This window comes from Balaenoptera borealis (genome assembly GCF_965194805.1).
Source record: "Balaenoptera borealis genome assembly, chromosome: X".
Taxonomy (NCBI): domain Eukaryota; kingdom Metazoa; phylum Chordata; class Mammalia; order Artiodactyla; family Balaenopteridae; genus Balaenoptera; species Balaenoptera borealis.
The window spans coordinates 100,123,447-100,135,915 of NC_138881.1; the positions used below are offsets into that span (position 1 = coordinate 100,123,447).

Genomic DNA, 12,469 nt, shown 5'->3' on the forward strand with positions numbered 1-12,469 from the left:
AGGTCGGCCTTGGAGGCTAACAGTCAAAGGATTTTGCCTTTGGCTCTGGGAGGCCAGAGCTGGCAGTCTCACCTGACAGCTGACAAACAAGCCCGATGGAATCTTCCTTATCACTGAGTCCTCGAGGCCAGTGCTCATTTCACCTGTGCCTGGGAATAGAGTTGCCTTCTCTTTCTCTAGGAAGGGAGGGTAGTGAGATCGTGGGGCATTTCTGTGAAGGCTCTCTTTCCTCCCCAGCCCCCTTTCCCTCAGCAACATCTGGCCTGCAGTCTGTAAACAGTTCTCCTCTGAATTTTAATGACTCAGTTTCTCCCCACTTCACTCTGCTCTCCACAAAGTATGGAACTCCTCCTTTGGAATGTGTACCAAGGGGAGGGAAGCAGAACTTCAAAGGCTGGTTTAAGTACTGTGGCTTTGCTGCTAACCATCTAGAATATATACAGTCATCCCTCCGTATCCGGAAGGGCATTGGTTCCAGGACACGCCCCCCCAACCAAAATCCCCAGATGCTCAAGTCTCTTGTAGGAAATGGAGTAGTATTTGCATGTAACCTATACAGTCATCCTGTACACTTTAAATCATCTCTAGATTGCTTATAATACCTAATACAACGTAAATACTATGTAAATCGCTGTAAATCAATGTAAGTGCTATGTAAATAGTTGCTGATGTGCAGCAAATTCAAATTTTGCTTTTTGGAACTTTCTGGAATTTTTTTTCCTGAATATTTTCAATCCACAGTTAGTTGTGGAACCCACAGATATGGAGGGCTGACTGCATATCATTGGATTTTTAACAGCATTACTGAGATATCATCAACATAAAAATTGTATATGTTTAAGGTGTACAACTTGATGTTTTGATATATATGTACATTGTGAAATGATCACCACGATCAAGCTAATTAACATATCCATCACCTCTACCTAGTTACCATTTTGTGTGTGTGTGTGTGTGTGTGTGTAAATCGTTGGATTTTTACAACACCTGCCTCCTTCCCTGTAAGGTCCACAGGGCACGAAGTATGCCCACTTTACAGATGCACAGTTGGGTTCAGATTGGCCACGCCACTCGTCAGTGACAGAGCTGAGCTCCACCACCTGGCCTTCTGACTCCAATGCTCATGCCCTATTACTTCATGCTGCCTTTCTCTCTGCTTTCATTAAGTGACCATGGTGTGCATGATGCTGGGGACGATGCAAGATGAAAGGGGCATGGTCCCTGTGCCCCAGAGCTTACAGAGCAAAAGAATAAAACTACTGTGTCCATAGCATGTGATTGCTAAGGATAAAGTGCTATAGCAATTCACACCTCTGATGACGGAGGAGGAGGAGGAGAAGATGTAAAGATGTCACAGTGGAGAAAAACCATCGGAGTTTGGTGTTGGGAGAATGAGTAGGAGTTTTCTGGCAAAGCTGGGGAGAAAGATACTGCAGATAATGCCACAAGCAAAGGCACAGAGGTGGGAAGGCATGCAGCGTGACTGGAGCATAAGGTGTGTCTCTGGCTGTAATGGCAAGTACAGCCAGAAAAGCAGGTTGGAATGAGATCTTGGAGGGCCAGATTAAGGAGTTTGGACTTTACTTGGAATGCAAGGGTAGCTGTGGGGGATTTTTGATGGGGGAGTACTGTGATTACAGCAGTTCAACAGGAATTGTTGTCACCTGGTAGCAGTGGAGGACGGCTAAAGAGGAGGGAGGCTGGGGGGTGGCAGGACCACCTGTCGCACTAGTCCATGTGGCGGCTGAGGGCACCTGAAATAGGCTGATGACAGTGGGAGTGGAGAAGAGGAGATGTGTGGGAGAGGAAGAACAGACAGTTACCCAGGCTAGGTTTGCTAATAATTTTTTCCTGCAAGATTAGTTTCTTTCTGGAAATTAAAAAGATATATTTCAGTGATGGACAGCAAAGTGGTTGATTAATCATGGTGCCAGCCTTCCTACATAAAGACAATACCTTGGGTCCATCATCATACTGATTAATCTCTACCCTCCTGACCATGAATTTGCAAAACAGTTGGTTGGGGGTAATGGTACAGCCTATGATTATGGGTTTGAACTAAGCATAAACCTCCAGAATGTTCAGAAAATGGAATGGTTCAGTGACTTGTCCACAAACACAATTAATGGCAGAGCTGGAGCTTGAAACCAGGTCTTCTAGCTCCTTAGTGCAGGGCTCTGCCCAACATTGTGATGCTGAAGTGTCTCCTTACTTGGATTTACAGTTAAAAGAATCCACTCAGTAGAGTCTATTAGGAGCTAGGTCCTTGTGCTAAACAAATAAAACCTAACACAATGGATGGCTTTCAAATATATCAAATAGTAGACCCTCACCCAACTTTATGCCACAACTGTTTGTCTAGCTGTAGAAACATTGGTTTGGGTCCCTGAAACTCTGAAATTGTTCATAACCAACACCATTTCCTTATTGTGTAATCGATTCATGAGCTTGTGTTTGGCTGCTAACTTGTGTTAGGTTGAAGTGTTGGCAGTTCTACCTACATACATCCAGGGTGTGTGTAATATCCATGTGCCTGAGAGGACGGGGTTACTGCTGTTCACCAGCTCATCCAGTTTCACTGGAAGAAGCTCCTGTGCTGTGTGTAGGAGTGGGAGGAAGAGCAGAAAGGGGAACTGCTCCACACAGTCAGACGAGCACTTAAGATGTGGGGACCAGGATGATGTAATTGATGGCCCATCAGGGGTGCCCTGCCTTGACTCTGATTGTAAGAGGGACGATTTGTAGTCTTTGTCTCTGTATAGTAAAAGTCTGAGGAGAAGGACTTTCTTTGGTGGTTCTTTTAAATTTTGTATATTTGATAGCAAGACCCTACTTTATAAAACAAACTCATACAAGACAGAGCTCCTCTTCCTAGTTCATCAAGTCATTCAGAGAACCAAGGGGCTAATGCCTCTCTTGTTGCCCCTATCAGTCATCTCTTTGGCAGGGCTGTTGAACTCTCTTAAGATCTATGCTGAATGCTAGCGCAGTGTCTGGCACAGTGTGGATGTTCAGTGACTGGGGAATGAATGCATTAATGCCCTGGGAGTGGCGCGCGTGATGGGGAATAAGGAGGAGGTAATGAGAATGAATGGTGTTTCTTTTGGCATTCAAACTCCTGCTCCTTCTAGATTGTTCCCGCTTGCTGCAGACCACCCCCCCAGCCAAGCATTTCCACTTCCTGTCTCCCCTCCCCCGGCTAAGGTTCCCCTGCCACTTGATTGGCCAGGGGAGGGAGGAGGGAGGACCGAGGGAGTGTGCAGGCAGCGAAACCGAGGCAGATGGCCCACTGGTGAATGCCAGCTTAGTTACCTGCATCTTTAAAAGGTTGCTGGTTCACTCAAATGACTGTTTCAGTTGGTGCAGTTAAGGCAGGGTGACAGAATGAAGTCCAGACTTTCCTACAGCTTGAAGGAGATGTTTTTGATCGACCAGTGTTTACTTGGGAGCCAAGGAGCCGTCCTAGAACCCCTTCAGTGGTTTCACCTGAACTCTGGCTCGTCTTATTTATCAGAGAGGGGGCCCTGGCCTGCTGCCAAACTGAAAAAGCAGGAAATACACAACTTCACTGGAGCTTGGAAAGCCAAAGAACTGGGGATGCTCTCATTTTTAAAAAGATACAATACTTTTATTTTAGCCTAGCTCTGTTCACTTTCTTTTTATTCAGATCCTTGCTATCCCTCTCCCTCTTCCCCTCCCCACCCTCCGACAGAAAATATTATTTTTCCTGGTTTCCAAGCCCTTTTTTTAATTTTGTCCTCATCAGCAAGAATGAGTAAAATTCCTTTGCTTCCTGGCCAGGGAACGTGCACCATGTAAAAGTCCCCTTAGAACAATTTCTGCCGAGGTAGGCCCTCATGACTGGGGATGCACTGCTTCCAGAAAGAGGGATTGTAACAGAGTGGCTTTCTATTCTGCATTTAGAAAAGTCCACCCAAAGCCATTTTTTTACTAAACTGTGAAACTGCAGAGAAACACAAAGAATAGTCTAGCAAACATTCATATACCCACCATGCAGAATTGACAGCATGAAAGATAATTAGTTTAAAAGATACTTCAAGTATCTTTTTTTTACACAAGAAATAAAATATTACAGATAAAGCTGAAGTCCCCTTCATTCTCATTCCCAGTCCCATCCACTCTCCACCTTCCTGGGGGGGTCTATTTTATACTTTTTTATATGTATCTATATCTATCCATGATTAGTATAATATATGGTTTTGTGGATGTGTTTCTTAATTTAAATGTAGTCAGCCCTCTGTATCTTCGGGTCCTGCATCCATGGAGTCAACCAACCACAGATTGGAAATATTTGGGGGAAAAAATTCCAGAAAGTTCCAAACAGCAAAACTTGAATTTGCCACACTCCAGCAACTAGTTACATAGCATTTACATTGTACTAGGGATTATAAGTAATCTAGAGATGATTTAAAGTATATGAGAGGACAAATAGTATACCATTTTATATGAGCAACTTGAGCATCTGCAGATTTTGGTATCCGTATGGGGTCCTGAAACCTGTGGATATACAGAGATGGCTGCAAATGGTTATCATACACCATAGGTCACTCTACAACTTGCTATTTTCACTCAACTTTATGCTTTTACGATTTATCCGTGTAAATACATAGTTCTAAGCACATTCATTTTAACTAAAGTATCATTGTATCACTGTTCTACAATTTATCCATTCCCCTACAGATGGACATTTAGATGGTTCGATTTCACTTACAAACAACGCTGTATGTGTCTTCATATGTACCCGTGCAAGAGTTTCTCTAGGATATACACCTAGAAATGGAATTGCTGGGGTGAAAGTAGGCATTTTTCCAATTTTACTAGATACTGCAAAGTGACCTACCAATTTACATTTCTCACAGCAGTGGGTGAGCGTTCCTGTTTCCACACTTTCTCACCATCACTTGATGTTATCAGACTTTTTAATCTTTGCCAGTCTGCTGGTTGAGAAGTGGTATTGTGTTATTGTTTTTATTTGTTATTTCCCTGACGGTGGGGTGGCACATCTTCTCTTATAATTATTAAACCAATATATTTTTTAAAACTCAATTACTGGGGATGCTCAAAGTCATCGTTTCAAGCAATTTCATTTACGTTGCAACAGAATCAAAGGAGCACATTCCAGTTCCGTATTTACCAAGTATTTCTGTTCATTTACACCCCACAGGCAAGCCAGGGTTGACAGTTATGCAGATAAAAGGGGGAAATGCTTGAAATGAAGTGAGGACTTAGGGTAGATAGAAATAAGAGGGTTAGGTATCTCTTCCTTATAGCTGTTATATAAATTATAACAGCTAATTTTATATAATTAGAATCATAGTCATTAATATGAACATAATTGAATGTGTAGAATTGAATGTGTTATTCATTAATCCTAATACATTAGTAATTTTCATTTTGTAAAGCACTTTCAAATGCAGGGAAATTTTGCAATAAGTAGCATCGAGCACTCTAGCACAATCCATGGCTGATTCCCTTGGAATTTTTCTCCCTATTTTCTCCCAGGTTTGTTGTGCTGTTCACGGATGACCTGGGACACATCTCCCAGTGGAGGTCCATCATGGCTGGGAGTCTTGCGGGCATGGTTTCCACCATCGTGACATATCCTACAGACCTCATCAAAACCCGGTTAATTGTGCAGAACATGCTGGAACCATCTTACAGGGGGATCCTCCATGCTTTTTCTACTATTTATCAACAGGAAGGGTTCCTGGCCCTTTATCGAGGGGTGTCCCTTACTATTTTAGGTAAGATGGAACTTTTCACCTTGCCCAAGAAAAGACTGTGTTCTTTGATACATGCAAATGACTTGTATACCTTTGTTGGTAACCAGTTAAATCCATTTTATTGAGTTCAAGGGATATATATATGAATGTATTGTATACCTTTGTTTGTAACCAGTTAAATCCATTTAACCGGGTTCAAGGTCATATGGATTCAATCCACACAGAGTCGATTAGCTTCATTCTGTTCCATAGCCATACACCCCACTCCTAACTCTGGTCTGTTATATCCCAGGGAGGGAGTAGGACAGAGTGCATGTGGCTCAGCACAAATTGATAGGAAGACAGTCCCACACACTCCCCATCTGACTGCAGGAAAGAGTCTCTGTGTGCATCGGTACACGTATGAGCACAACCAGGGTAGCAACTGTAGCTTCTGTGGTCTTTGGAACCTTTGCCAGGGCTACACGTGCACAGGTCACCAGGACCCCCAATTGCCAATCCAGTAGACTTTTGCCTTTTATCTGACCTTTGTTGCAGCATTTGATGAGATCGATCACTCTATTCTGGAAACTTGGCTTCTAGGACCCCACTGTCTCCTAGATGTCTTTCCCACCTCTCTGCAGCTCTTTCTTATCTGGCTCATCTGACGATGCCAGCCCCCTGTGTGTCACTATCCCCCAGCTCCTGCCTTAGCTTTCTTCTCACCCTCCATACCCGCCCTGGGTGGCCTCATCTAAGCCAGTGGCTTGAACAAGCATCATTATACTCTAATGACTCCCAATCTCATCTCTATAATAACAATGACTAACATCTAGTGCAGTTTACTATGTGCCAGGCACTGTGCTAAATGGTTTGCATACAGTTCCTCATTTAAGCCTCATTTTACAGATGAAATAGATGCTTGGGGAAGCTAAGTGACTTGCCCAAGGTCACAGATAGAAAGTGGAAGAATCTAGCAATATAACCCCAGAGCCCTCTCTCTTAACCACTGACTACTACCACTTCCCAATGGCAGTACAAATGCCTGCTATTGGACACCCTCACTTGATGCTCCCTTGGCTCACTGAAGTCAAGAGTAAACCTGATGGCCTCGTTAGTCGCACACCTGCCCCCCTCCTGTGTTCCCTAATGAACGAGACCACCTTTCTTTCACCCAGTGGCCCAAGCCAGAAGAAACCTAGAATCACTTCAACTCCTCTCACTCCACGCCCACTTCAGCCACAAGTGTTGTCAATTTCACCTCTTTTAACTCTCAAGTCTGCCCCCTTCTCCATCCCCATCTTCTCTGCCATAGGTCACACTCTCATCATCATCTTTCCTGCAGACACTTATGAGAGGCTCCTACCTAGTCCCAGTCTTGGGTCTCTGCTGCCCTAGTCCGCCCTGTGCCCTGCTGCCAGGGTGTGATGATCTTTCTAAGTGCAAGTTGATCATTTCACCAACCTCTTTCCACTGCCCTCCTTAAAAGCCTTCACTGACTCCTGTGAGCTACAGGGAAAAGCCCAGATTCCTTGTGGCATAATAGATCCTTCAGACCTGGCCCTGCCAGCCCCTCCTACCTCATCTCCTGTCACGTTCTACCTGTACTCCTGCTTTGGCCATCTAGAAATACTTGCATTTCTTGGAAATACCACTCTCTTTGTACATGCTGTTCCCTCTGCCTGCTCTCCCAATGTCTGATGAACTCCTACTCATTCCTCAACACCCAGTTGAAAAGTTCTCTCTTCTGTGAAGTCCTTCTTGATTCCCCCAGGCAAAATTAATCCCTCTGATCCTTGTGTACCTAAAGCACTTTGTATAGCCCCCTTACTATGGCATATGTCATCTGTCTGTCTCTCCCACTAGGTGGTGAGCATCTCCAGGAATTAGCCTACTTACACCTCTGTATATTCCTGGCACCTGGCATAGGGCACATCACATAGCATAAACTCCACAGATGTTTTCTGAATGAAGGAAAATGTAGGATTGGTGCGTCATTTTTAATGTGTTTATTAAATAAATATTACATTTTTCTAAAGATGAGCAACCCCACTAGTGTTAGCCCCTCTTTTAAATCTCATTTTGAGGGAGAAATTTAGTCCCTGTGTAAACTTCAGATTGCTCCCAAAGTTTCTGGAAGTTTCAAAGTGCCAACTACTGCACTACTTGCTCACCATCTTTTCCTAGAAAGGTGAGGCTGCCATAAGGTGCAGGGTACCCACTGAGCCCTGATATGGCCACATCATTCCCAGGGGCAAGGGCAAGTAACCTTCCTCACCACTACTATCTCACTCTTCAGGTTTCACAGAATGTTTCCTTCTCAGCTGGAGATCAGTTCCCCCCTAGTCTCCAAAACTTGATTAAGTACCGCCCACTAACTTTTTTTTCATGGGAGTGATTTTTTCCCCAACACTCTATTTTTTAAAATTCAAACACCCAGAAAAGTTAAGAGAATTGGAAACAGCCTGGATAAACAACAAGGTCCTATTGTATAGCACAGGGAACTAATTCAATATCCTGTAAAAAACCATAATGGAAATGAATATGAAAAAGAATATATATGTATCACTGAATCACTTTGCTGTACAGCAGAAACTAACACAACATTGTAAATCAACTATACTCCAATAAAATAAATTTTTAAAAAAAGAATTGGAGGGGCTTCCCTGGTGGCGCAGTGGTTGAGAATCCGCCTGCCAATGCAGGGGACACGGGTTCGAGCCCTGGTCCGGGAGGATCCCACATGCCACGGAGCAACTAAGCCCGTGCGCCACAACTACTGAGCCTGCACTCTAGAGCCCGCGAGCCACAACTACTGAAGCCTGCGTGCCTAGAGCCCATGCTCCGCAACAAGGGAAGCCACCACAATGAGAAGCCCGCGCACCACAACGAAGAGTAGCCCCTGCTCGCCGCAACTAGAGAAAAGCCCGCAAGCAGCAACAAAGACCCAACACAGCCAAAAATAAATTAATTAATTAATTAATTAAAAAAAATTGGAAACACCCATATACCCACCATATACCAGCTCCTTCAATTAATGTTTTGCTTTATCTGTCCCTCTAACCATTCATCAGTCATATATTTTTTGATGATTTCCATGTAAGTTGCAAACATCAATACACTTCACCCCTCAACCCTTCAACATGCATATCATTCACTAGAGTTCAATATTTGTTTATGGCTCTTTTAAAAGTAAAATCGACATAGAGTACACAAATATTTAGGGAATCTTTTGATGCATGCATTTTGATCAATGACACAACCGGTATCAAAATATAGCACATTATCATCACCCAAGAAAGTGCCTGCTGCTTCGGTTGGAGTGACTTGTTTAACAAGCCCAGAGCCGGTCCTGTTTACTTTCCCTGGATTCCCCACAGGCATTTATGTTCTCAAGCCAGTGTTTCCTGAGACATCACAGCCTCTCCCTGGCCTTGTTTTTCAGGTGCTCTCCCTTTCTCTGCTGGCTCCCTTCTAGTTTACATGAACCTGGAGAAAATCTGGAATGGACCCCGAGATCGGTTATCTCTCCTCCAGAACTTTGCCAATGTCTGCCTGGCTGCCGCAGTGACCCAGACACTCTCCTTTCCCTTCGACACGGTGAAGAGAAAGATGCAGGTGAAGAGTTATGTTTGGGGGGGTTTGTGAGTATGTGGGAGGGATGGCTTGCAGTGTTTGTGGGTGGGTAACAACAGCAAAGAACATGGAGCCTGAGCGATGCCAGGTTTCCAAGGAGCCCATGACTGCTCATACAAACATCCTGCAAACCCTCACTCCGTGGCATTTCTGCTGCTAACCTCAGGGCAATGGACTCGAGCCCAAGCCGCCTCCCCATTCCCATCCTCTGCTTTTTTAGGTCTTTTATAAAGCGCTTTTCTTTCCTCTCTTCATAGCTGCCACCGCCCGTTACATCAAGGCGGCCTCCACAGCGAGGACAGGGCACCCTTGCCTTCATAGCCTGTCCTTACTTCAGTGAAACAGACTGGAAAGAACCAAAATAAGCCAGGAACTCTCAATAGCAAGGGGCCAGTAGTCCCTGATTCCCCTGCTGAGGAAGTAACTGCATTTGAAATGGGCCGGTGTCTTAGTGGGATTGGCCCTGCATTTTCCTAATTGTTACCTAGGAAAACTCACAGTTTCTCTACAGACCACAGAGACAAAAGCCTGATATCTGAGGTCTCAAAGAGAGGAATTGGCTTAGCCTAGAATCAGCCAAATTTGATCAAAGAAAAATCAGAGTAGTCCAAGTAAGGTTGGGGGTTACAGGCAGATCCACACAGGGCAGGGGTGGGAGCCGGTGGACTCAGAATCAAGCAAGGCTTCGCATCTGCCCTGAACCCTGCTCACTCTCCGCCAGCCTCCCTCCAGACTCCACATCCACAGGCTTGCCTGCCTCCCTGGCCTCTTCCGGGCAAATCTTGATTTATACAATCGATGTATTCCTGAAGAGCTGCTTGGATATTAACTTGGGGGAGTTGAATCCAATTTTAAATGATCAGTCCCCGCTGAGTTTGTTTTTCCCCAGGTCTCTAACTTGTCCCTCTGCTATCTCAGTGGTCCCCGGCTTCCCCACGTGGTTTTCTTGGCCAGGCCAGGCCAGGCCTCACTTACCTCAGCACTAAAAAGCCTGAAAGTACTTATCTCAACCTATAAAGAAAAGCTGCCTTCAGAACAATACACATCACAATTACACCCAAATCTGCTGCTCTAATCCATCAAACTTTTCATCTGTCTGGGTTGTGTTCCTTTCCTGTCCTTTGTCCAAACACATTTTTTAAATTGTCACGTTATTGTAATTTTAACGTAGATGCAAGTTTAAAGCCTGCTTAGTGTGTGCTTATTTATAAAAGCCATTATTCCTCATTTCAAGAGTAATGTACATACACTTAAAGATGGTTAAAATGGTCAATTTTATGTTGTGTGTTTTATTTTACCACAATTAAAAAAAAGGAATGCACATAGATTATAGAAAATTTGGGAAATACAGAAAAATACAAAAAAGAAAATAATAATTACCTCTAAGCCCAACACCTATGCATTATAATGATTAATAGTTTTACTTCTGTGTATGTTCATATGTGTATGCATATGTGTGTGTGCATAAATGTAAGTATATAATATATGCATATGGAAAGTTATTTTTCACAAAATTGCATTCCTACTGTATATAAAAATTAATATCTGTTTTTTTCACTTATTTTATAATGGATAGTGCCTCAGGCCATCAAATATTAAGAGCATCTTTTCTAATTATCACATATATTCCACCATATGGATGTGCCATAACTTAAAAAAAAAAAAAACAGATTTATTCTCTCAAAGTTCCGGAGGCTAGAAGTTTAATATCAAAGTGTTGGCAGGGCCATGCCCCTTTTGAAGGCTCTAGGGGAGGATTCTTCCTTGTCTCTTCCAGCTTCTGGTAGCCCTAAGCATTCCTTGGTTTGTGGCAATACAACTTCAATCTCTGGCTCCATCGTGCCATAAATAACAATTTTTGTTTTTTAATATTCAGGCTGTTTCTAATTCTTCAGTATGATAACACCACAGTGAAAGCCCTTGTATTTTTTCACATTTGTGATGATTCCCTTTAGCTGTATTCCTAGAAATACAGGCCACAAGATAAAAATAATTCTAAGGCTCTTAATGAAGTTTGCACCCCAGAAAGGCTGTAAGTTTACGCCTGCACCAGCAGTGAGTGGGGTGGTTCATCTCAACTCCCATCAACAGTAATGACTATCACTTTCTAAATCCTTGTGAACCTAATAATAGCTGAAAAATGCTGGCACATTACTTTAATTTGAATTTCATTGATTATAAGCAAATTGTATGTTTCTCATATATCAATTTGTCCTTTGTATTTCTTTGTAAATTTTCTGTATCCATTGCCTATTTTTCTAGGCTATTCAGCTTTTTTTACTAATTGGTAAGAAGTCTTTATATGTTAAAGATATTAACCCTTTGTCATACACTGCATGCATTTTTCCCAGTTTGACAGTTGGCTTCTAATACTGTTTATGTTGTTATTATACATATTTTTAAATTTTTATGCAAATATATATATATATATATATATATATATATTACTATTTTTTGGTTTCTAACTTTCCTCTTCTGTGTAAAAGGCCTACCTCGTCCCACAATCATATGACTATTCACTTATATAGTTCTTTAAATATTTTTGTTGTAATTTTTACACTTATCACCTTATTTAGAATTTACCTGAGGTATGATGTGAGGTAATCATCTGACTTTTAAAAAAAAATAGTTTACCAATTGTTTAAGCACCATTTTTGGAATACTCTCTTTTCCCCACTACTCCGTGCTGCGACTTTTACCACATCCTAGATATTTGTATATGTTCTAGGGTCTGTCTTGGGGCTGTGTATTCTGAGCTGTAGATTTGTCAGCCTGTCCTCGTGCCAGTGCCACACTATTTCAATTCCTATAGCTTCATAATACCTTGTAATGTCTGACAGGGCATCTACCCCCTCACCACTCTTCTTTTCAACATTTCCTTGATTATCCTCAGTCATTTGTTCTTCCTGATGAACTTTAGAACTACCTTGTGATTATGACTGGAGTTATGTTCAACCTATATACTTGGAATAATTTATGTAAAATATTCTATCTTTATTCAGGAATACTGTATATCTCTCCTATAGCTTCAGTCTTCTTTCTTTACATTGAACCATATGACATTGCCAACATCCTACCTTTTTGACATACCCAAAGGGCAACTTCATATG

General features: G+C 42.6%; 1 protein-coding gene across 1 annotated transcript in view; it reads left to right on the forward strand.

The window, feature by feature from the left end:
* The window catches only part of SLC25A43 (solute carrier family 25 member 43), a 109,355-nt gene that overhangs the window by 1,279 nt on the left and 95,607 nt on the right, over positions 1-12,469 (forward strand). The window contains exons 2-3 of the mRNA XM_082377442.1: positions 5,524-5,765; positions 9,169-9,341. Of these exons, the coding sequence (XP_082233568.1) occupies positions 5,524-5,765; positions 9,169-9,341 (415 nt within the window). The remainder of the gene's footprint in view (positions 1-5,523; positions 5,766-9,168; positions 9,342-12,469) is intronic.